Source organism: Dermacentor andersoni, chromosome 8, assembly GCF_023375885.2.
Source record: "Dermacentor andersoni chromosome 8, qqDerAnde1_hic_scaffold, whole genome shotgun sequence".
NCBI classification, from domain to species: domain Eukaryota; kingdom Metazoa; phylum Arthropoda; class Arachnida; order Ixodida; family Ixodidae; genus Dermacentor; species Dermacentor andersoni.
In genome coordinates, this window is record NC_092821.1 from 117,438,367 (window position 1) to 117,461,022 (window position 22,656).

At 47.3% G+C, this 22,656-nt stretch overlaps 2 protein-coding genes across 7 annotated transcripts in view; one reads left to right on the forward strand and one right to left on the reverse strand.

The window, feature by feature from the left end:
• Positions 1-22,656, forward strand: part of LOC129384330 (uncharacterized) — a 463,248-nt gene that overhangs the window by 365,415 nt on the left and 75,177 nt on the right. The window lies entirely within an intron of this gene.
• LOC129384396 (uncharacterized) overlaps positions 2,550-22,656 on the reverse strand; it is a 76,171-nt gene continuing 56,064 nt past the window's right edge. For 3 of the 4 annotated variants that reach the window (XM_072289852.1, XM_072289851.1, XM_072289853.1), the window contains 5 exons: positions 22,364-22,429; positions 19,458-19,604; positions 16,251-16,340; positions 6,837-6,973; positions 2,550-2,658 (listed from right to left, as the gene is read on the reverse strand). In XM_072289852.1, the coding sequence (XP_072145953.1) occupies positions 2,607-2,658; positions 6,837-6,973; positions 16,251-16,340; positions 19,458-19,604; positions 22,364-22,429 (492 nt within the window). In that variant the 3' untranslated portion in view covers positions 2,550-2,606. The remainder of the gene's footprint in view (positions 2,659-6,836; positions 6,974-16,250; positions 16,341-19,457; positions 19,605-22,363; positions 22,430-22,656) is intronic. The other variant, XM_072289855.1, reaches the window with a different exon arrangement.

Consider the following 22,656-nt stretch of genomic DNA (forward strand, 5'->3'; position numbering starts at 1 on the left):
GATAGAGAAATGTGCGGAATATAACCAACCATTATATGTAGCTTTCATTGATTATGAGAAAGCATTTGATTCAGTCGAAACCTCAGCAGTCATGGAGGCATTGCGGAATCAGGGTGTAGACGAGCCGTATGTAAAAATACTGAAAGATATCTATAGCGGCTCCACAGCCACTGTACTCCTCCATAAAGAAAGCAACAAAATCCCAATAAAGAAAGGCGTCAGGCAGGGAGATACGATCTCTCCAATGCTATTCACAGCGTGTTTACAGGAGGTATTCAGAGACCTGGATTGGGAAGAATTGGGGATAAGAGTAAATGGAGAATACCTTAGTAACTTGCGCTTCGCTGATGATATTGCCTTGCTTAGTAACGCAGGGGACCAACTGCAATGCATGCTCACTGATCTGGAGAGGCAGAGCAGAAGGGTGGGACTAAAAATGAATCTGCAGAAAACTAAAATAATGTTTAACAGTCTCGGAAGGGAACAGCAGTTTACGATAGGTAGCGAGGCACTGGAAGTGGTAAGAGAATACATCTACTTAGGACAGGTAGTGACTGCTGATCCAGATCATGAGAATGAAATAATCAGAAGAATAAGAATGGGCTGGGGTGCGTTTGGCAGGCATTCGCAGATCATGAACAGCAGGTTGCCATTATCCCTCAAGAGAAAAGTCTATAACAGCTGTGTCTTACCAGTGCTCACGTACGGGGCAGAAACCTGGAGGCTTACGAAAAGGATTCTACTTAAATTGAGGACGACGCAACGAGCTATGGAAAGAAAAATGATAGGTGTAACGTTAAGGGATAAGAAAAGAGCAGATTGGGTGAGGGAACAAACGCGCGTTAATGACATCTTAGTTGAAATCAAGAAAAAGAAATGGGCATGGGCAGGACATGTAATGAGGAGGGAAGATAACCGATGGTCATTAAGGGTTACGGACTGGATTCCGAGGGAAGGAAAGCGTAGCAGGGGGCGACAGAAAGTTAGGTGGGCAGATGAGATTAGGAAGTTTGGAGGGTCAACATGGCAACAATTAGTACATGACCGGGGTAGTTGGAGAAGTATGGGAGAGGCCTTTGCCCTGCAGTGGGCGTAATCAGGCTGATGATGATGATGATGATGATATTTTCCAACATTGCTATGACTCACTTGCCAAGGTGGCCCATGTGCATGGAAACATGAGTATGACTGTATGACTCCGGAGCAACGACGACAGAATGGCGAAGGAAAAATTATATCGATGGAATGGGGCGCGTATAGCGACGGCGGAACAACAATGAAATCTTCGGTATTTAATTTATGATGGTATAACGACGACAACATGACGACCACATGAGGACTACAGTGAGATGACTGTATGACGACAACCGGATGAAGAAGACAGAATGACGAAGATTGCATGACCAAGAAGGCATGCCGACGACGATATAACAACGAACATAACTGAAGATTAAGGAATTGCGATTACCGCCTGACCACAGTGGCATAATCACTATGGAATTAGGACATCACGATTACCATAGAATGATAAGGAGTGACGTCCATGAATCGACGAAGGTGGTGTAACCATGGCTTTACGACAATGGGATGACAATGCTGAAGTGATGACAATTGAAAATGCAACGGGAAGACGATGGCACGACGACAGTTGGACGTCCAAGTTGGAATAATGACGACAAACGGACCGCATCATCATCGGAACGGGGGTACGAGAACGAATTCACGGCGACGACTGTATCACGAGGATGCAGTGACGACGATGGCATTACAATGGCACTAGGGAAGTGAAATTAGAGTACACGATAACAACGGCATAACGGTTACTGTTTCATGAAGCCTGTATGAAGATGACCATGTGACGAGACGTGCATGGTAAGAGTCGGATGACGAAGCTAGAGTGACAACGATGGCACGACCACGACGGCATTACTACGCTGGTCTGATGGAGGCGTAATAGCAGCTGTCTGACGGCTTGTCAAGGGCCGTCCAATCATAACTGAATGGCAATTGAATTGACATAATTACAATGATGAAAGATGAACGTCGATGGAACGAGGAAGGCGGTACTTCGACGACTGCGCGGCGAAAATGGGACGATGTTACTGAGGTGGCGACTATGACAAAATGACCGCGTGATAACGACGGTACGATGACGATGGCGTCATCACGAGACAGTGAACGGGTTGTACTGTCGGTCGGACGAAGACGACGGCGACGAAGTAGCCAGAGGCACGCGCGAAAGCTTTGCATCAGTCGCCGCTGCTTGTGGCTATTGTAATCTGAATGACTTTTAAATGGACGCTATCCTCGTACCATTATATTGAAATGCACGTCGTCTGCAGTTTGACTACAGAAAACAACTTTCAACACTGCAACGAACAGTAAATGTTTGTCCTTCGAAGGATAACCTAGTATTGACAACCCTAATGCGAGTATTTGTTTTGGCAAATTAACTGTGACCTTTCATATTCCATCGTGGCAGACCGCAGCCAGTATTTTTATCAGGAATATGATCATATGAATATGATTCCATGACAAGACATGACAAGGCCACCTCTCACAGATTTATTTTTTCCAAGAGGTTCCTTAGTCTTTTGGAGGTTTCTTCATCCGGTTGAGGATGCTGATGAACTGCTGATTTCTGATGTAGTGCTCTTTCTGAAAAGAAAAAAAAAAGCAATGGCAATCGACATTGACTTTCTTATTCCTTATTTTCTCTGAATCCCATACACGGGGGGACAACTATGCTTCAATGGAGGGAGCAGGGAAGCTTTTCCATACGTGTTACTACAGCAAGTAGTCCTGTAGAGCTTGACAGCACTTTCGGTTACTTCGAACAGTTAATGAATCGGAATAGTTATCACGCGCGACAGCTTCACATTCACCCACACTAAGAAGAGCAGGAAAAATAAGTTTCATGTACCAGTGAGCTATCTATTTCGTCTTATATTCGTGCTTCACATTAAATACTGATATTTTTTTCTTCCCTAGCCTCAACTCGCGCGAACAAGAATGCGGCACTTTTTGGGAAAAGGAGCGAAACTCTTGTGCTCTCTCTTGTGGCTTCGTTTCATTGTCCCAGTAAGTTGACAGCGAGTAAAGAAGCCGTTGTAGTCGGTGAGAATGTTAAGAATGCTGCAGCAAGTGCATCGTTCTCAAGCACCCGAAAAACATTTGCTTAGATTTGCTCATTTCCGTGGCGTCTTTGGCGTCGTTCGGGCTCTATGCTGCCGAGCGCGCAGGCACACAGGGCAAGTGCACTTTGGTTATGTGGCCTGAACTTGACCTGAATACTTAAATTACTGCCGCAACCATTGTTGGCATTATTTACCTTGCTATTATTTTTACTAAGCATTACCGCATAACTATGTCATATCTCAGATCCATAGGCTCGTGTCGCAGCCGCTAGCGGCACTCTGCCAGTTTCGCTGCATATGCTAGTTGTATTGCATTGTATTGGGCTTTATGGCGCATAAGCAACAGAGGCTATCATGCGCCAAACACATGGTATAATTTATTTCGAAAATTGGGTATCCTCAGCGAAGGTCCTTGCCCGGACAAAGACTCTGAGGAGCCCAACAAACCAAATGAACTCAGCCTACTCAGGACTGATAAAATGGGTCAGGTGCATCATAAGATGCGTGAAAAAACTGGGTAATAATTTTTAGAATTAGCAGTTCTGTGATATATTATATTTCGTTTAGGATCACTGCGTTTTTCAAAAAACTAAAAACAGATTAAGTTCTTACAAGTGGGTTATCTCCTAAAAGTAGACTGGGATGGAAGGGAATGCGTTCATTGTTAAATACAGTAAAATATTTTTTCCGTAGCTGTTCGAGTTGTGTGCACGAGTTGTGTGCACATAAGGGTTTGTCTTGTTTTGTCAGTGTTAGGTGTTAGGTGTGTGTGTTAGGTGTGTGTGTCCGATGCGCAGGCGGCATAATATTACTTCTATAAAACGTCCCTGATGCCTGCATGATCTCCATTCTCCTAGAATAGGTTTTACTAAATGTAGTTTGTTATTTTCTTCGCTATTCCATGTACACTGTCATTTTTCTTTAAGCTTGTTTTTTACTAACTTCATGCAATAGTTCGAGTCGGCACTGGAGCGTCATAGGAATGAGACGGTGACGATCATCATTGTTGGCTCTGGCGGTTTAAGACTATCGAAGCAGCAAAAGTTCACTGTTATTCAAACTACTTAACTTCTGAGCATAAAACACACGTGTCTTGTTGCGGTCATAGCTTGTCGTCTGTTGTTTCCAGTTTCTCTGCTTTTCGAGCGTTGCAAACGGGGTTACCCGGTATAATGTCTACAGAGGAGTTCCAGTTTCGACCGAAAGGCAAAGCGTCTATAGCAATAGCAACTTAGTGGTCTGCTATGCAAAAGTAGGGATAGTAGTCTTATCAGTTGTATACGCTTGTAAACGTTCGCTTACTAGCTAAATTAACAAGCATGATGTCGCGCGCACAAGCAAAGGAACACATCTCAGTCGATCATCGTGGAAGCTCGTTGTCAAAACGCTGGAGCGAGGAAGCGCTACAGCAACGGCAGCGAGAGAATTGACCTTCGTGCTGCCTCTCGTTTCAACGTGGACTAAGCGGCCAAGAAACACTGCAGACGAAGCTATTAGCATTCGGCACACTCTGTCACTATCGCAGATCACTTTCAAGATAGGGCACACGCGGCCGCGTTATACGCAGCAGCCGCCGAAGTAGAATGCCCCCTCCCACCCTTCCCCTGGCGACTTGTACGCGACAGAACGCGGAGTGCTTGCTCCTCGCTTTCCTCCCTTGCGCACGTGCCATTGACGCCAAAACAGTGAAGCCATCCTTTCCTTTTACCGCTTCTTAACGTTACGTGAGGCCTCATTACAGCTAAATATCGATGAAAGAAGCAAGCGTATTCTGAAAGCTGCTGTTTCCCGACCTCACGTAGAGAACGGTTGCTGCACACCTGAGTTCGAGAGCATCTGTAAGAAGCGTTACGCGAAGGCCATTATCGTTATTCAAAGAAAAAGTAAGCTCTTCTCATAATCCTTAAATTGAAGCCTATTATAAACACGCGTGAACGCTTTCTTCCAGTTTTGTTTACTCAACGCGCGAAACCACCAAACTTGAGCGCAAGACATGTGTTCCAGCAACACTGTCGCACCGGCGTCGAAATGCTGCGTTGTTGCTCAGCGAAGCGTTGGGCGCCGTGCTTGTTTTTTACGCTTGTGTTTTTTACGCTTGTTTTTTACGCTTACGTTCCTATGACGCTCCAGTGCCGACTTGAACTATTGCACGAAGTTAGTTAAAAACATCACGTGGGCCAGCAGTGAGGTGAGGCGCTTGTTTAGTGCCAGGAGTGGCGTAAGGACGCATGAAGTAGCTTCGGAGCTGCCTTATCCTAAGGAAGCACCTTACTGAGGCACCCTCACCACCTCAGTAAGGAAGCTTTCAGAGTGGCATAAGGCGACCTCACCGAAATGAAAGATTTGTTAGGGAGATAAATAATTCATTGTCTCGACCTGAGCCACCATACTCGGGACTTAGTAACAAGCTTTCACAGCACCCACCGCATACGTCTTCGCGTCCACGCTTTTATCGCACTGAGACTTTATATGGGACATCACGGCGACGCCGATAGTGACGGTGACGACGGAATAATAAACATGCAACTTACATTCAGCGGTTGCGATAGCTGTCTTCCCACTGTATTTTCAATCGATAACCCGAGCCATGCTTCTTCACGGATAATGTTAACTTCGCAATCGCTCAGGAGTGACGTTTCTACCTCTAACGGTGACTTTTTCGCGCAGTGCATTCGAAATGACAATTTCCTCATGCTTCGCAAACTCGCAGAGCGCTAGTACTGACATCTTCTGAGTGTATTCAACCACAACAGCTGAGAAACGTTTTAATTGTTCTCGACGCAGTGAAACATAACTAGCATACGCTAACGATTCCTACTACAAACACTTTTGCGTTTGCAGGTAAGCGATACACAGCTATAAAAATGGCCGTAGCAATTAGTCTTGCGTGCTGTAGTCGATGCCAATCTCACAAGATGACATCTGAAGAGTTGCTTTGAACGCCTGCCTTCGGCTAAGGAATGAGCAGCAGTAGTTACTTTACGGGCATGTTAAAGGTCTCACTGCTTGCTCTCCTGTGATGGAATTCAAATGCAATATTGTGCGAATAACTTAAGGGCTGTGCGCCATCCATGAAGGGGCCCAATGCATCGGATGGCGCATAGTGTCATTCTCAAGAACGTTTATTTAAAAAACACATGTGTTGTTGCTGTCATTGTGATTGTTTAAAAGTAATGACTATATACATGTGGACCGTAATCTTAAATATAAGCTAATCAAAGCAAACCGCGTGTCACGGGCCCTTTCCATCACTTGCGATATAGAAATTTGGTGTGGCATTCACGGTGTGGTCGACTCGAAGACGCATTTACCACTCTGATCTCGGCACTTTCACTGCTGCTGTAGCAGTGCGAATTCCTATAGGAAGACATGCAATAGGAAAAGGCGTAACTTACGTTCCAAGTACGGCAGATAAAAAGAATACTAACCTAAAGTTCCTATTCGAGTTATCTACGCTGAGTGAAATACTTAGCGTGGAAGCGTGGTCGAGTTTGAATGACGTCATGTGTAGCTGCACAGCGCGAAGAATCTTGGTCACGAGGGTACGGAGGGCACTCGCCCTGTGTTTTCCTCACCTCAGGCCCACATTCTTTTTATTCTTGTGGCGCTGTGCAGTGTAACATGAGTGAATTACTTTGAATGAAATGCACTTCATAGGTTTTCACCAAATCGTCACGTTATAAGCAAGGACGCGCTCACCCCTCCGTGGAGTACTCTTTTCTGGAAAGTCTTCGCTCAGCTGCTGCTGCCGCGAATTGGGTGGCAAGGGCGTACCCCATCACCGCTGAAGGTACTCCCAGGATCAGGTACCATAGGATTCCGCACCAGAAGGTGGCCTGGGCCAGAAGTGTGAGAATTCGACCACTATGAGATTGATTGATTCGTTCGTTCGTTTTGACTACATTCCCTATGAGGGCAAGTGCTGGGTGAATTGGTAAATTGTCAACTAAGATAATCAACCACGACAGAAACTCATAGGCAATAGTCAACTAAGATGATCAACGGCCACAGAACGCATAGGCAAGAAACCTGCAGTGCACAGGACCATTGCTCGGCTATCAAATTTACAGTTGTCAAAAACATTCAAGGTTTCCTCTAACCCATCCGTGAGCACAAATCTAAACAGTCATCGATAGCTACGCTAAAACCGACCATTACACTCATAGGTCTATATACGAATGCATATGTAATTGTTCTACTTTATATGCAAAGCTTCAAATATTTCCAGACAATCTGAGTTTTGTCCCAACCAAGACCTGTTACATAGATGATTAGTGGAAAACAACTACAGCGACTGCGTGCGATGCCATCGTCGCAGATCGATGAAAAATAAAGAGGCAGCCTCAGAAGAGACTCATCGTTTCTATGGGCCACGTCGAAGCGCGAATTCACAAATCACCCTAAATGTAATTAGTACTGGGGAAGTACAATTGTTTTCCAATAAATAATTCATATGAAAGTAAGTACCGAAAATCAAAACAACACGTACGCGTATACACATTTATGACAGAAATATCAATTTTTCTACAATTATGCCCCACGCTTTCATTGGCTAGCCATCAGGGATGAAAAATCGGCTTAAACAAGATAAGATCATTGTCTTTAAGAAATGCAAGAACTGTACAAATAGATTCTTACCACCTTTATGATATGAATAGTTTGTGCTATTCGATTATGACTATGATTATGATTCTCAGACCCCAGATGAGAAGTTGTGGTACCCAGAATAACCATGGTGATTGTTAGCTTGAGTGATAACGTGCGTAACACGTGGTTGTTGTGTCGCTTTCTGCTGGTGCGTTCGCTTCGTGAGAGCTTATACGTGTTTTATGCCGACACTAAAGTTAATTTTGGACCAGAAATTGTCCTTCGCACTCTTGGTTTTCACTCTTGAAAGCTGACTATGGAAAGTCAGCTTTCAGCTGACTTTCCATAGCAACTGCAGGCGCCGTCAGCGTGAAAGGCTTCATTTCGGCCAACTCGGAATTCCGTAACTTGCCCCCAAAGTGTGATAGTACACGAGTGTTTTCATCCAGAACATGGAGCAAGGAAAGCGCAGGAGAGGCCCCAGTCAGCACGGACGTGTTGGAGAAAGTGTGGCGGTAGTCTCGTGCCGTTTTTCACAAAGGAGCACTGGTAGCGGAAATGTGTCATTAGCAACCGCGCTCCTGAAGCTCTCGCTGCTGCTGTGAGCATCTGATATGTGAGGTGGTTCCGTGTCTTTCTCACAGCACATTCCGTTGGCGAAACACCGCAGACTTTAGGCCTAAAATGAAGGCCGCGCAGCGATTGCTGCGACTCTGTACAGTCCACCTGGCTCCCCTCCTGCACTTTAGTGCTCCCCCACGGGTCACAGGTTGGGCATGCGAACCGTCCTGGTATGGGCAGTTCTGCCTTTTGCGCCCCTGTATGCCTCTCTACCCTCTATTAGTGCGAATTATTAATTAATTATTATTAATTATTACTGGGAGGTGAAGCAAGTACGTGAAGGTGTGCCAAAGATCTTCTGGAAAGCCAGAACGAAGGCAAAGGAGGAGGGTAATCGGTTTTGTTGGCCGAAAGGAGGCAAGATTTTCATTAAAAAGAATGAAACAATGTATCTTGTTCGAATCCGTAAACAAGCAGATCTGGAAAACTTTCCTTAGCCAGCACGCCTTTTTCTTTTAGCGAACCAGTGGAATTCGTTTCATTTAAAACAATTTCTATGCAATTCTGATAGATTAATTTCATAGTTGTGAGCATTATTATTTGAAGTGTGCATAAATACAGGGACGATGTGTGATGCATCTTTTGTGCTTGCTGAGTATATGATGGTCAGTTTTTAAGAGGTCATTTTTGTGCACAACTTATCGATTTATCGACCACCCTCCCGCACCCTTTCAAGGTTTCTTGTACAGCTTGATGCAACTCTGCGGCAGTGTGGCTCATTAGACCAATTCTGCGTCGCCAGCTCGCTTTTTAGGCGTATTTGTAATAAGAGAAATCAATGTTTCCCAGACTTGCCTTGATACATTTGCCTTGGCGGGCTTTTCCGCACAGCTTGTTACACGCAGCGGGCGCTGTGGCGGAGGTATTGCCCTCTTTGCAAACGACAACTGCGAAGTTTCTTCGTGTGATGATCTTTTGTGCTTGCTGAGTATATGACGGTCAGTTTTTAAGAGGTCATTTTTTGTGCATAACTTATCGATTTATCGACCACCCTCCCGCAGCCTTTCACGGTTTCTAGTAGAGCTTGATGCAACTGCGGATGCATCAACGTCGTATGCCCTGAAGTGCCCGTGATTATGTGGTCCGCTTATGGTCATGAATGTACAGCTGGAGCTCCTACTGTAGCATAATTTGTTAATAATGGCCTCCCAGCTGTTCATTTAGGGCATGCACTATTCTACAAAGGTTGGCTGACCACTACTTTGTAGCATGCTGTCTTGTATTACTAGACGCGATTTGAAACGCGGTCGGTTAAAAGTGCATCTGTGCCGCGCAAATGCCTTGTTCCTATAGTTAATAAATCCAAGCTGGATAAAATTATCCTTTCGTTTGACTGGGAATGCTTAACCAAGGTAGATTCACCATGCAAAGTTCTGTACGCAACTGAAAAAATTTGGATTGCTTTGCACACGGTTAATAGCTAAGACGATAAGAAAGGGTTACGCTGAATGAACGCAGAAATTCTTGCTTGTATTTCGCATCAAGATATTTTGTGGAAACGCTGCATCATCTCAGAGGAATGAGTTCCACTAAACGGTCTGTTTTCGGTCCTTTTCAACCATCTCCCACAGCAGTGGCCGATGCTTTCAAATGGCACTTTGTAAGAGCGTCCCAAAGAGCTTTCTCTCTGTCCACGAACACTCGGTCGTGAGGGAAATCCGTATCTGCGTCAGCTTTCATCCTGAGAATTTCGAGGGGTGATCTGGAAAGAATTCTTTTCAGTTTCTGTCCTAACAAGCCACCTGGATATGATGGAATATGATTATGCACCATCCGAAGGAATTTCAATGCTCTGCCAGAGATGATTTTCTATCCCGACTGATCCACAGTTTGGGTTAGTTACAGGGAGTGGTCCTGTGGCACTCATTGAGGAGTTCAGAAAAACTGTTCTCGGCATTCGATAAGAATCTTTTCACGTGTGCTCTGTTCTTAAATATAGCGGACCTTTTTACTACATTCTCGACTTTCCTTTGGCAATTTCCAAATGTTCCATGTTCCAGTATGCTGAAGACACTGTTACTGACAAAACATTTTTCTGACCAAATATCCACCGAAATGTTGCAAAATCATTTGTGCAATGCAGTGCTCTGGTGTACTAACAATGTGATGTTTGTCACTGGCCAAACAAGACTGCTGTAATTAGCATGCCTCACTACTTACGTGAGTCGTGTTTGGACTCGTTTGTTCTAACCTAGAGCTCTTGTTCTTGTTTAATGTCAAGTTTTGCACCATTGTGTTTAAAAAATATTGTTACAAAGTGTTGAGATACGGCATTACAGTCCGGCTTCTGTTCGAATCGTTGGAGATGCAAGGTATACATACATACATACATACATTTCATATGCATACATTTCATATATTGTCACCCAGCTATCACAACTAAAACAGTTTGGCAAAATACAGATTGACAAAAAACGTCTGCCTTTTTGCGATGGCTGATCCTCAGAGAGCCCGCGCGCAACCACGAACTTCGTCGTCCTCGCCTTAAGGGTCCCGTGTCGGCGCGCACTATGGGCAAGAGTGCCAACATAAAAAGAAAAAAAAAACATACAGGAAGGTACACAATGCTGAAGCGGTTAGTGAGGTCTGCTTAGCCCTGGCGTGCGTAGTACGGCTTCATCCGTACTACGTGGACGACTTCAGCACGGGGACGGCGTCGGTTCGAACCAGGATCAGAGCTTGGAGGCACCACCTCGTAGTTCGCATCACTGAGGCGGCGTACAACTTCATAGGGGCCGAAGTAGCGGCGCAACAATTTCTCTGAGAGCCCACGGTGTCGGATAGGTGTCCCCACCCACACGCGGTCGCCTGGTAAGTACTGGACATTCCGTCGGGTCCGGTTGTAACGGTAGGCGTCGGTATTCTGCTGGGTGCGGATGCGATTCCGAGCAAGCTGGCGAGCTTCGTCGGCTTTCTCGACGAAATCTTCAGTGGTGTCATTCCTTGTGGTTCCGTGGTCTACCGGGAGCATGGCGTCTAAGGCGGTTGTAACGCCACGTCCGTAAACAAGCTCGAATGGTGTAATCTCGGTGGTCTCCTGCACAGCGGTATTGTAAGCAAACGTGACGTATGGCAAAATTTCATCCCATGTTTTGAGTTCCACATCTATGTACATGGAGAGCATGTCGGCTAATGTTCTGTTTAGGCGCTCTGTTAAGCCGTTAGTTTGGGGATTACAGGCCTTTCGGTGGTCGGTGTGCGTCAGTGTGACTACTGGTTGCAATAACTCCTCTGTAAACGCGGCACCGCGGTCAGTAATGAGTACAGCGGGTGCACCGTGGCGAAGCACGATGTTGTGGACGAAGAAGCTGGCGACTTCAGCAGCAGTTCTTCACGGCACAGCTTTCGTCTCCGCATAGCCACGGTTATCCACTTATTTTGCAAGGAGGGCGTGGGGAACTGCCCAAGAAGGTCCATTCCCATTTGCTGGAACATCGCCGGAGGCGGATCCAAAGGCTGAAGGAGGCCGGCAGGCTTGGCGAGTGGAACTTTACGCCTCTTACAGTCACGGCACGTTCGCAAATAGCTCTGAACCGACAAAAATAGGTGTGGTCAATAGTATTTTTGCCGTAGGCGCGCTAATGTCCCCGCGAAGCCTAAGTGGCCGGCACAGGGATCGTCGCGACACGCCTGTAAAGCTTCCTCGCGCAGCGCCGTCGGAACGACGAGAAGGAACGTTTCCTGGCTGTTCGCGAAATTTTCCTTGTACAGGACATCGTTTCGCAGGCAGTACGACGTCAATCCTCGTGAAAGTGGGCGTGGGACAACAACGTCAGCTCCCTCGAGATATCGGATGACTGGAAGCAGCTGCACGTTGACAGTCAGCCATGCGCACCACGTCGATGACACCAAGAAACGGCAAATCTAGCTCCAAGTCGGAGGATGTCAAGGGAATAGGAGAACGTGACAAGCAGTCAGCGTCGCTATGCTTATGGCCCGATCTGTAGTCCTGGAGGTGGAGGCTCCAATGAGCGAGGCGACCTGACGGGTCTCGTAGATTGGCAAGCCAGCAGAGAGAGTGGTGATCACTCGCTCTGCTTCTTTTTCGGTCGTTGAGTAATTAGCTTCTGCTTTTGTCAGACTACGACTCGCGTACGCAATTACACGTTCTGCGTCATCTTGCCATTGAACCAGAATGGCCCCGAGTCGTACGCTGTTGGCGTCGGTGTGTATTTGAGTTGCCGCGGTGTCATCAAAATGCGCCAGCACTGGAGCGGACTGAAGGCGTTTACGCAATTCGGTGAAGGCCTGCTCTTGGTCTTTCGTCCACGCAAAGGGCACATCTTGTCGCGTCAGTCTCGTGAGCGGTTCAGCAATCCTTGAGGAGCCTTCAACGAAACGACGGTAGTAAGCGCAGAGGCCCAGGAACCACTGAACAGCCTTTTTGTCTTTAGGACGAGGAAACTAGGCAACGGCAGCGAGTTTTTCTGGGTCTGGTCGTACTCCTTGGCAGCTGACCACGTGGCCTAGAAACCAAAGTAAAATTTTTCAGGCTTGATGGTGAGGTTGGCCTTGCACTTTAAATTCGTACAGCCCATCGGTAGTCACGATGGCGGTTTTTTCACGGTCACGCTCGTCGACTTGCCAGTAGCCTGATTTTAGGTCTAACGAAGCAGAGAACTGAGCATGACGCAGATGGTCCAAAGCGTCATCGATCCGTGGCAGGGGATAAACGTCGCGTTTGGTGACTCGGCTAAGCCGTCTGTAGCCAACGCCCAAGCGGAATGTGTTGTCTTTCTTTTTTACTAGTACGACAGGCGATGCCCACGTATTTGTCGACGGCGGGATGACGTCATCATTTAGCATTTCTTGAACTTGACGCTGAATCGCCTCCCGCTCCATAGGTGACACGCGATACGGATGCTGACGAACAGGCCGCGCCGACTCCTCTGTAACGATCCGGTGTTGCGTAACGGAAGTGCGCTGGACCTTGGATTCCGTGGAAAAACAGCCGGAGAATTCTGTCAGTAGGCCCAGCAGCTGATCCACATGTACATCTGCTAAGTCAGGATTAAGGTGGACGCGGGTATTCAGGCTGGCGTGAGTTGTTGCATCCGGTGAAGTCACTCGTAACGTGCCGATACCGGAGAAGTCAGCAATGTCGTTCAGGAATGCCACAGCTGTACCTTGAGGGACGTGCTGATACTCATGGCTGAAGTTTGTCAACGAAACTTGCGAGCACTTATGCTGTATTCGAACAAGGCCCCGGGCGATGCATATGTCTTTCGAGCAGCAGCGGGATATTTGCCTCGGCAATACCTTCATAGCCGCCGAATGCGTCGCAGGTGACGAGGGTCAATACGCTGCTCCTTGGCGGCACCGTGATGTTCTCGTCAACAATCCTCAAGGCGTTGACATACGTGTCGTCAGTGCTGCTACCTGCTAAGGCCCGCGCCATCGAAAACGTTACCCGCGACTTTTGTAAGTTAATCACAGCTCCATTAGCCTGCAGAAAGTCCATTCCCAGAATTAGGTGCCTCGAACAGCTTGGGAGGATAACGATATCTCCGAGGTACGTAAACCCACGAATGCTCACTCGCGCTGTGCATCTGCCTACCGGGGTTAGCAGATGGCCCCAGTCCACTCGGTAGAAACTTTCAGCTTGCAGGCAAGGTCCATGCTCATAACTGAGGTGTCCGCTCCAGTGTCGATTAACGCCGTTATTTCTTCGTCGTCTATGGTGACGGGAATGTTCGACGTTACTACCTCTCGTAAGGTGTCTCCGTCTGTACCTCTGCGTCGTTCTGTTTTCGTGGTTGTCGTCGTAGTGGAGGATATTGCGTACGGTCGTCGTCAGCGGCCTCACCTCCGGAGGTCGCTAACTCAGTTTTCCCGACCTGCTGGGCTAGGCCAGCGGCGTCTCAGAGCGCCGCGAATAAGGCTTGGCTTGGTGATTGTGACCTGCAACGAGCAGGAGGCGACGAACGGAGCTCCTGCCATTGCTGATCAACATTGCGACGATTTGCGACGAAACTATTTCCGGCGGCCACTCACCAGGTCGTGGACGAGGTGCATTCGACGAGAATCCACGGAGCCCCACATGACGATAAGGACGCATTCTGTAGATGTGTCCGTCTTCGCCACAATGAAAACAAAGGGGCTTGTAGTCTGTGGTGGCCAGACGTCGCTCTTCCCAGTCCTTGCTTCGGCGATGTGGGGTGGGCTGCGAGGCGGCCTGAACCTTTCGTCCATTTGTTGAGTGCGGTATACCATGCTGCACGCACTTGAGGGTGGCGGACGGCGTACTGCTTCAGCGTAACTCATTTCGGCGTGCGGTCCCTGTTCTGTGGTGCCTCGTACTGTCCAGGAACATGGACGGCCTGTCAGACCTCGGCGCGCACCATTTCCGCAATGGAAAGTTGTCCCACAGGGGCAGTGGTCGTCTGCATCTTCTGCAGTCCTTGACGACAGCCCTGATGAGTTCCAACGTCGTTACCGAGGGTAACGGCAGAGAACTCCCTTGAAATCACGGCGTCGCGGTTGTTTTGCCTGGCCCGCTGTTGAAGGACCTTTTCCATAGTAGTGGCTTGTCGTCGATGGATTTTGTCGTCACCGCGCATGAGATGGCGCACCTTTGGCGCGCTTCTGAAAAGCCAATTCATGTCTTCTACGTACGCCGTCACTCGCTCATTCGGGCCTTGAATTCTTGCCTCCAACGCTAATTCCGCCCTCTCCTTCCTGTCCGCCCTGGCGGAGGCATTGAGGAACTGCCTACGAAATTCTTCCCATGACGTCAGTGTTGCCTCGTGGTTCTCAAACCATGTTTTCGCGGAATCCTCAAGAGCGAAGTACACGTAGCGTAGCTTACGCTCGTGGTTCCAGTCGTTGAGGTTGGCAACCAGTCGTCGGCGTCCTCTGAAGCAATTCCGTGGAACAGATTCGGCGTCCGGATGGGATTGGCGACAAGGTGCGATGCTATAGGAGTGGCAGGAGGTGGTTGGTTCGTCATTCTAGTTCGTTCGGGTAGCAGACCGTGCTGTGGCTGGAGTCCCTGGAGACGTCGGCTGGCACGTACGTGCACAAGGGTAAGCTCGGCTGAACTGCTCGCCGGGCTTAGGTCTGGGGTACGATCTTAACAGGTCTTAACATCGACCGTACCCCGCACGTGCACCAGAAATGTCACCCAGCTATTACAACTAAAACAGTTTGGCAAAATACAGATACAGATTGGCTGGTCCTCGGAGAGTCCACACGCAACCACAACTTCGTCGTTCTCGCCTTAAGGGTCCCGTGTCAACACGTGCAAACTTATTTCGCGTCAATATTCACAAAAATATTCTTAAAATTCCTGCCTACAATTCAGCAACAGTACCAGCTGCAAATATCTTCTGTGAACTTGGTCTAGCGAATTTTCAATGATTGCTTATCGAAACAGTTATCAAACAATTTAGGAATTCCACAGCTAAACGAAAAAGTGCCGCCACGAGAGTACCTAAAGAAGACATCCGTTACTTAGTTGCTCGTTTAGCCACAGTGTATGCCAGACGCTGTGCATATGTGCAGGACATTGATTTAGCGCGCTACCGAAAAGCACGCTGGAAGAATTCTTAAAGGAGCCATGGTGAAATGTTTGTTTTAAGCCGTATAACCAAAAGTTATCTTTTTTCCAATTTTTTTTCATTTTTTTTGCTCCACATGTATCATCATTTTACGTGTCTGTTTCGCTACGTATATTATTCATAGGCATGATCCTACAAGCCAACTGACATTTAGACCGGCCTGTTCATGTTATTTGGCAGTTTTCGAAATATTTTTTATCATTATTATTATAATTATTAAGCGCACATTGGAGCGTGGTGTGCGAGGTTCAAAGTTGTGTTCAAAGTGCGCATGCTCGCTTTCAGTAGCGTTCTTAACATGCAATGTAGTTGTGAAGAATTCGCGTACTGATTAGACGGTACTTACCAACGGCCTAACACCTTGGTCACACACAGTGCTCACCGTGCTCCTGTACAAAGCGTACAAAGCCCTGCAGTCTCCCACCCTAGTGCGCACCTGAAACGTGAATTATGTAAACGAGTGATTTTACAAGAGTACACATTACTAGCATGTTTCTGCTGGCATGTAGGTGACTGTTTTCTATGCTGCGACAATCTTTTTTAATAAGAAGTCTTTAAGCGTAATGATCAGGACGTCATTGCAAACCATCTTTTATTTGCTAGACGAAAATGCCCCTTGAGAAACTCGTTCCGCAGAACGTCGCGGGGTATTGGCTTCTGATCTATAGTACGTCCGACTTTCTGGAGCTACCGGCACGCGTTCTTTCAAAATTGCCTAGACGGAACGCTGAAATTTTAAAATTCTTCGAGCACTGAGATGGGCCTGTCCCCATCTTTCCCACAAAAGCTGCCTCTAAAATTTTATAAAAGGCTATCAAAATTTTGTTATTCTTTACACAGTAAGGTAACAGACGCAAATCATTTCAGCCGTGCATGACAACTACTACTCAAAACACTGCGCTTGTTGCGCCCGTTGATGTTTTATCAGACCTTGAAAAGTTAAAAAATAGCTTCTTGGAATATTACGAGTACAGCTACTTCATTTCCCTGATATGTCAAATATATATGTCGCAAGGATGTTCGAATGGAATCGAATGACCCTTTGGTACTTGCAACAAAGTCACACAAGGACATGCTTCTACTAATACATTAACTTTTCACTTTTTTTACAAGGTTATGGTCCAAATATTGTCCCGAGTGTCTCCAGAAGACTGCTCAGCGCCCCACGTTTGTAGTACAATGGTTCTTTTTGCTGAACATGCAAAGGCCCTCTTCTACCACACCACATGCAGGAACCGTGAGAATCAATATCTGCTGCTTTTCCTCGACTGGCTTATAAGCACCCGTTTAAGTTTTCAGGACATGCTCCTACTAATACATTAACTTTTCACTTTTTTTACAAGCCTATGGTCCAAATATTGTCCCGAGTGTCTCCAGAACACTGCTCAGCGCCCCACGTTTGTAGTATAATGGTTCTTTTTGCTGAACATGTAAAGGCCCTCTTCTACCACTCCACATGCAGGAACCGTGAGGATCAGTATCTGTTGCTTTTCCTCGACTGGCTTATAAGCACCCGTCTGAAGCTGTAGCAGTTCAAGAGAAGTTGCAAATACTTACATGTGTTGGTCACTTTACTGCGACAGCAATTATAACGACACACCAGGGAAATTTTCGCTGTTTATCGCCATTATGTTTCATGTGAAGTCAAGGTGCTGTAACACCCTACCAGGCCGAGCGCATCGAAAGCTGTTAGTTCGAGGGAATGCGTGCGAGTTTGACTATAGAATGATCGTGGCTTGATGCGCAGCTTCTTCCCTCGCACCCAACGTTTGAGGACGCGTGATAGCGCCTCGCAGGATGAAGGACGGGGCCGCTGAAGTGGCATGCCCTAGCGGGGAAAAGTGAGCAGCCGCTTTCTCCTCCAGCTTGGCCGTGATTGCCCATGGCTGCCGCGCAGCTGAGTGCTAATGCCGACTACGCGCTGCATCTTGGCGATAAATCGTGGTGGGTGCAAAGCTGGGTGAGCCCAGATTACTGGTGCCAAAACGAGGATCTGATTATGAGGCAGGCCGTGGTAAGGGACTCCGGAAGTTTGGACCACCTGGGGTTCTTTAACGTCTATATTAAATTAAGTACACGGCGCTTTCGCATCTCGGCTCCATCGAAAGACGCGTTGAAGCTAAATGCAGCACGAACTGCTCGCTCCTGTACCCTGTACCCATCGCAGGTGGCTTTCATCTGTCCTTCAGCGTTGCTAAGAGCGACCGTTCACGGTCATCGAGTGAGATCCGTTCATACTTGGCTGGGCGTTCATTAATTTCGTTAATTTCATTCGTTGATTTAATTATTAGACAAACGCTGCGATGAGGCAGGCTGTGGTGAGGGACTCCGGAAGTTTGGACCACCTGGAGTTCTATAACGTTTATAAAAATTTAAGTACACGGCGCTTTCGCATCTCGGCTCCATCCAAATCCGGCCGCCGTGGCCGGGATTCGATCCCGCGACCTCGTGCTCAGCAGCCCAACACCATAGCCACTGAGCAACCACGGCGGGTTCGTAACACTGATAATGACACTAGGCTGTGCGGAGATGACCAAATGGCACAATGCTTACGCCTACTTGGGGAACTCAAAGAAGTTCCTGTGTGAATACTAATGTAGTTTCATTTATTTAAACATACATTTTGTGAGATGGAGATACTAAAGGCTTAATCAGTGCCGGCGAGCGGTACAGGCAGCGGTTATATTGGAGTTCTCGTATAAAGAAAGTTGCAGTTTCGCCCGAAAGGCTATGCATCCGTTACGACAGCAAGTCCGCTGCAACGAATTAAGTTGTAGACATAGCCATACGAACTAGATTAACAAGCATATTGTCAGGCTCATAAAGGCATGAACACACCACACCAGACGACCGCGATCACTCACTGACGAAACGCTTCAATAAGAAAGCACAGCAGCAGCAGTGAACTCCGCGCTGCCCCTCGCATCAACGCGAACTAAGCCACCAAAACACGGCACGTGGCGTCTCTGTACCCATCGCAGGTGGCTTTCAGTATGCAGCCGGCAGGGCTGGCGAGGGAAGAACGCCCCGCCCCTCCTCCGTACACTCCCCCACGGAGCAGCGCGTGATGGAAGACGGCTCCCCGGGTTCCTCCGTTGCGTGCGCAAGACAGCCGCGATTGGCGGCTCACCCTCACACGCTTTCACTTGCCCGTACAGCCTATAGCGCGCGGCGACAATTGCATAGCCCTTCAACGCCGATGGCAGAAGTTCGCCTACAGTGTCCATGTATTTACTGTCGCCACAAACTACTAAAAACAGCTCGAAATGGAGGCTCCTCTGGATTGGAACTATAACTTGTTCAGTAGTCCTAATTAGGTCTAGGCATTGTCAGCTTTATGTCTGACAAAAAAATTAATATACATCTCTAATACCCATCAATATACCCATATACTAATATACCCATTACCGTTAATAAAGGTGAGTTTCACCTGTTATAATATAATAAAAATCATTACGAAAATGTTTGTAATGTTTGACGTGTTGAAAGATCGTTCCTCGTGAAGCATCTGCACTGAAGAAGCTCCGTGCAGAAGCATGTAATAACGACTCGCCTCTGCTTTAACGTGGTTGAAGAAATCTTCGACGTCGTAGGCGAATCCAGTTTCTGCTCCGAGTCCCACGTCACGTATGGTCTTCATGGATTCCCCAAGATCGAGCCGCATTTTTTCCCATGCGTGGACGTTTTCCTTGATGACCTCCTGCGGGAGAGGTGAAAATCTTGGCTTCTCAAATCCCACACCCTATTTTTGGACACCCTCAGACAGTCCGGATATATTTCTCTAACTTGGCCTCTAGGTACACTGTGTGCATAATTTAAAAGTAATCGATAATTAAATAATGGGGTTTTGGGTGCCAAAACAACGATCTCATTATGAGGCACGCCTTATGAGGCAGCCATAGTTGGAGGCTCCGGAAATATCGACCACCTGTGCTTCTTACCATGCACCTAAATTTATGTACAACGGTGTTTTCTCATTTCGCCCCCATCGATATGCGGCTGCAGTGGCTGGTCTTTTAACCCGCGACCTTTTGCTTGGCAACCAAACACCATAGCCACTAAGCAACCACGGTGGGTCCGCGAGATTTCCGCCGGCCGAGATTTGCACTGGGAGACGCACAGGGGATGCCCATAAAGCTATACCTAGCTGGCATTTACTTAATATTCCACTGGCTGAGGGGGGGGGGGGGGGGGGGGGGCTATCATTTACTACAGTCGCCGAGATCGCATATAGGATCAAATTTCACTCGCAGCAGGAAGTCAGATTCGATTACCGGTAGCAGCGTTCTCGTCGGGTGGTATTTTACAAAGGCGATCGCGTTATTCGACATTAAGAGAGAGCAAATGATCGAAATTACTTCCGAGCCCTTCCCTACCGCGTCTTTCAAAAGTGCGTGTGTGGGTTTGGGTTGTACATAAGTCGTAATACAACTCCAATTGTTTATTACGGTGGCGGCCTCGCTAGCATGAGAAATCCTCACATGAAGCAAATGGTCGAGCCAGCGCAAAGTGTTTATTGCAGGCATCTTGCAAAATGCACCATTTCGTGCATACGACTGCCTTATTTAAGCTCGAGCATGTATAATAAGTGTTCAAAAATGACAACTTCCTGAAGCGGTAAATGAAGCAGAATCAAGTTTTAAAATTGGCTCGATACTGTTTGGCGCATATACATTTTAAGTTCTGATATTTATTTTACAGAGAAAATATGCACACTTTCGCTTCACTGCGGCGCCAAGACGAAGAAGACGTAAATACACGACTAAATAAATACACAGATTACTTAAAAAGCGTACTTGCGCCTGCAAGGAAATTTAACTCGGCAGAGACAATTGTGACAACCACCGCATTAGTCACCCAATCAGAATCGCATCGGCTCTCGCTGGGCCAGAATTGATACACGACATTTCTCGGTGACCCGTGTAGGGCAAGGATAATTTCGCGAATAAGTTTGCGGCTGGTTGTTCAAGAGGAAGTCGGATAGGGCGACAACCGCATACCTTTGTGAAGGCAAGGTCGCATCCAGATGCGCTTACTTTGACTAAGCGGCAGTAACGAACCGAAGGAAAGCCAGCACCATAACTTGCTGATCTCAAATAAGCTTAAGAATAGGATCAAAATTGCGCCTCCGCCACTAAACGAGCCAGAAATCCGCTAAGTGAAACGAATGATTTGCTGAAATAGGAACGCTACAATATATATAATGTCAAGGTGTTTATTGATAGGGCACGTATATGGGGTGTCCCACATAACTTCAGCCAGGAATATAAAAATGACAGGCCCGTCCGAAGCGAATTGAACCGATCGCATACTGTTCGCAATAGCCTATTAGTAACTCAGACAATTCTTGTTTTTCCCATAACTCACTAATTAATTAAGCTTAATTACCCTACCTTTTAATTATTGGCTAAGGGCCCCACGCATATAACGCGGATTTGTAGAGCACCTTCAGAAACCACCGATCGAGTTTCCGGGTTCCAGAGAAAGTAGGCGAAGTATGAACAATGGCCAGGCTTAGCTCGGATAAGCCAAGAATGCGTTGCATATTGTGTTGGGGCCCAGCTTTTCCTCCGGCTCTCGTGACGTCACGTCACGTGGTTGCGCTAAAGGTCAATGGTGGCTGCCCGGCCGCGCCCAAGGGCTGAACTGAGTGATTGCAATATGCAACGCATAAAACTCTAGTGTAGGGGTATGAGCCGCTATGATGGCTCATACCCCCAATGGTGGCTGCCCGGCCGCGCCCAAGGGCTGAACTGAGTGATTGCAATACGCAACGCATAAAAATCTACGCGACGGAGCGTTTACGCGGCGGTATTGTGCTGCTTGCAAGCGTGCGTTCGCTAAACATGGTCGGCTGCATCGTGACTGGCAGCGGCAGGGCGTTCTTTATCTCATCGGCAGAGCTCGGCCAGGAGCACGCATTTTCGCCGTCGTCCAACGAAAGCCGACCTTCACCGAACGCACGCTTGAGAGCGTCGCGATACCACCACGCACGCGCTCCGTCACGTAGCTTTCTTCCAATTTCGCGGGCTTTGCAACCCGGAAAAAAAGGACTACGTGTGACATATCGTACTCTATCGGTGGTTTCTGAAGTGCTGTACAAATGTGCGAATAAAACTTGCGGTCCTCAGCCAATAATGAAACACTTGGGTAATTAAACTTAATTATAAATAAATAAACTTAATTGGAAATTAGGTTATGGGGTTGTCCGTGCCTAAGTACCGATCTGATGATGGGGCACGCCATAGTAGGTGACTCTGGAAATTTGGAGCACCTGCACCGAAATTTATGTGCCCGGGTGTTTTCGCATTTCGCTCCCATGGAGATGCGGCCCACGTATATATATATATATATATATGGTGGGACGTGGTGGGACACCACCTCACGACCAAGCGGAATGATCGCGGACGATGCTGCCTCTTTCATGCACAAATCAGTAGTGAATGAGACATAACTTACATAAAAACTCTTTCCGTTAACGTCGAAAGCTTCATCAAGTTCCTGCGCACGTTGGCTGATCCCACTCTGAAAAGCAGTACATAACCATTGATGTAACCTGCGTTATCAGCTCAATAGAGTGCATGTTATAAATTTTCTCTGGAGCGCAGAACCTTTCATGACATTCATACAAAAATTATTGACAATGTTTTAGCCTTAAATGCAGCGCAGAACCACTAGCAAAGTTCGCATTGCATAGACTGCATTGCATAGCCCACTGGAACATGGCGAAGGTGCAACACGTACTATCAGTT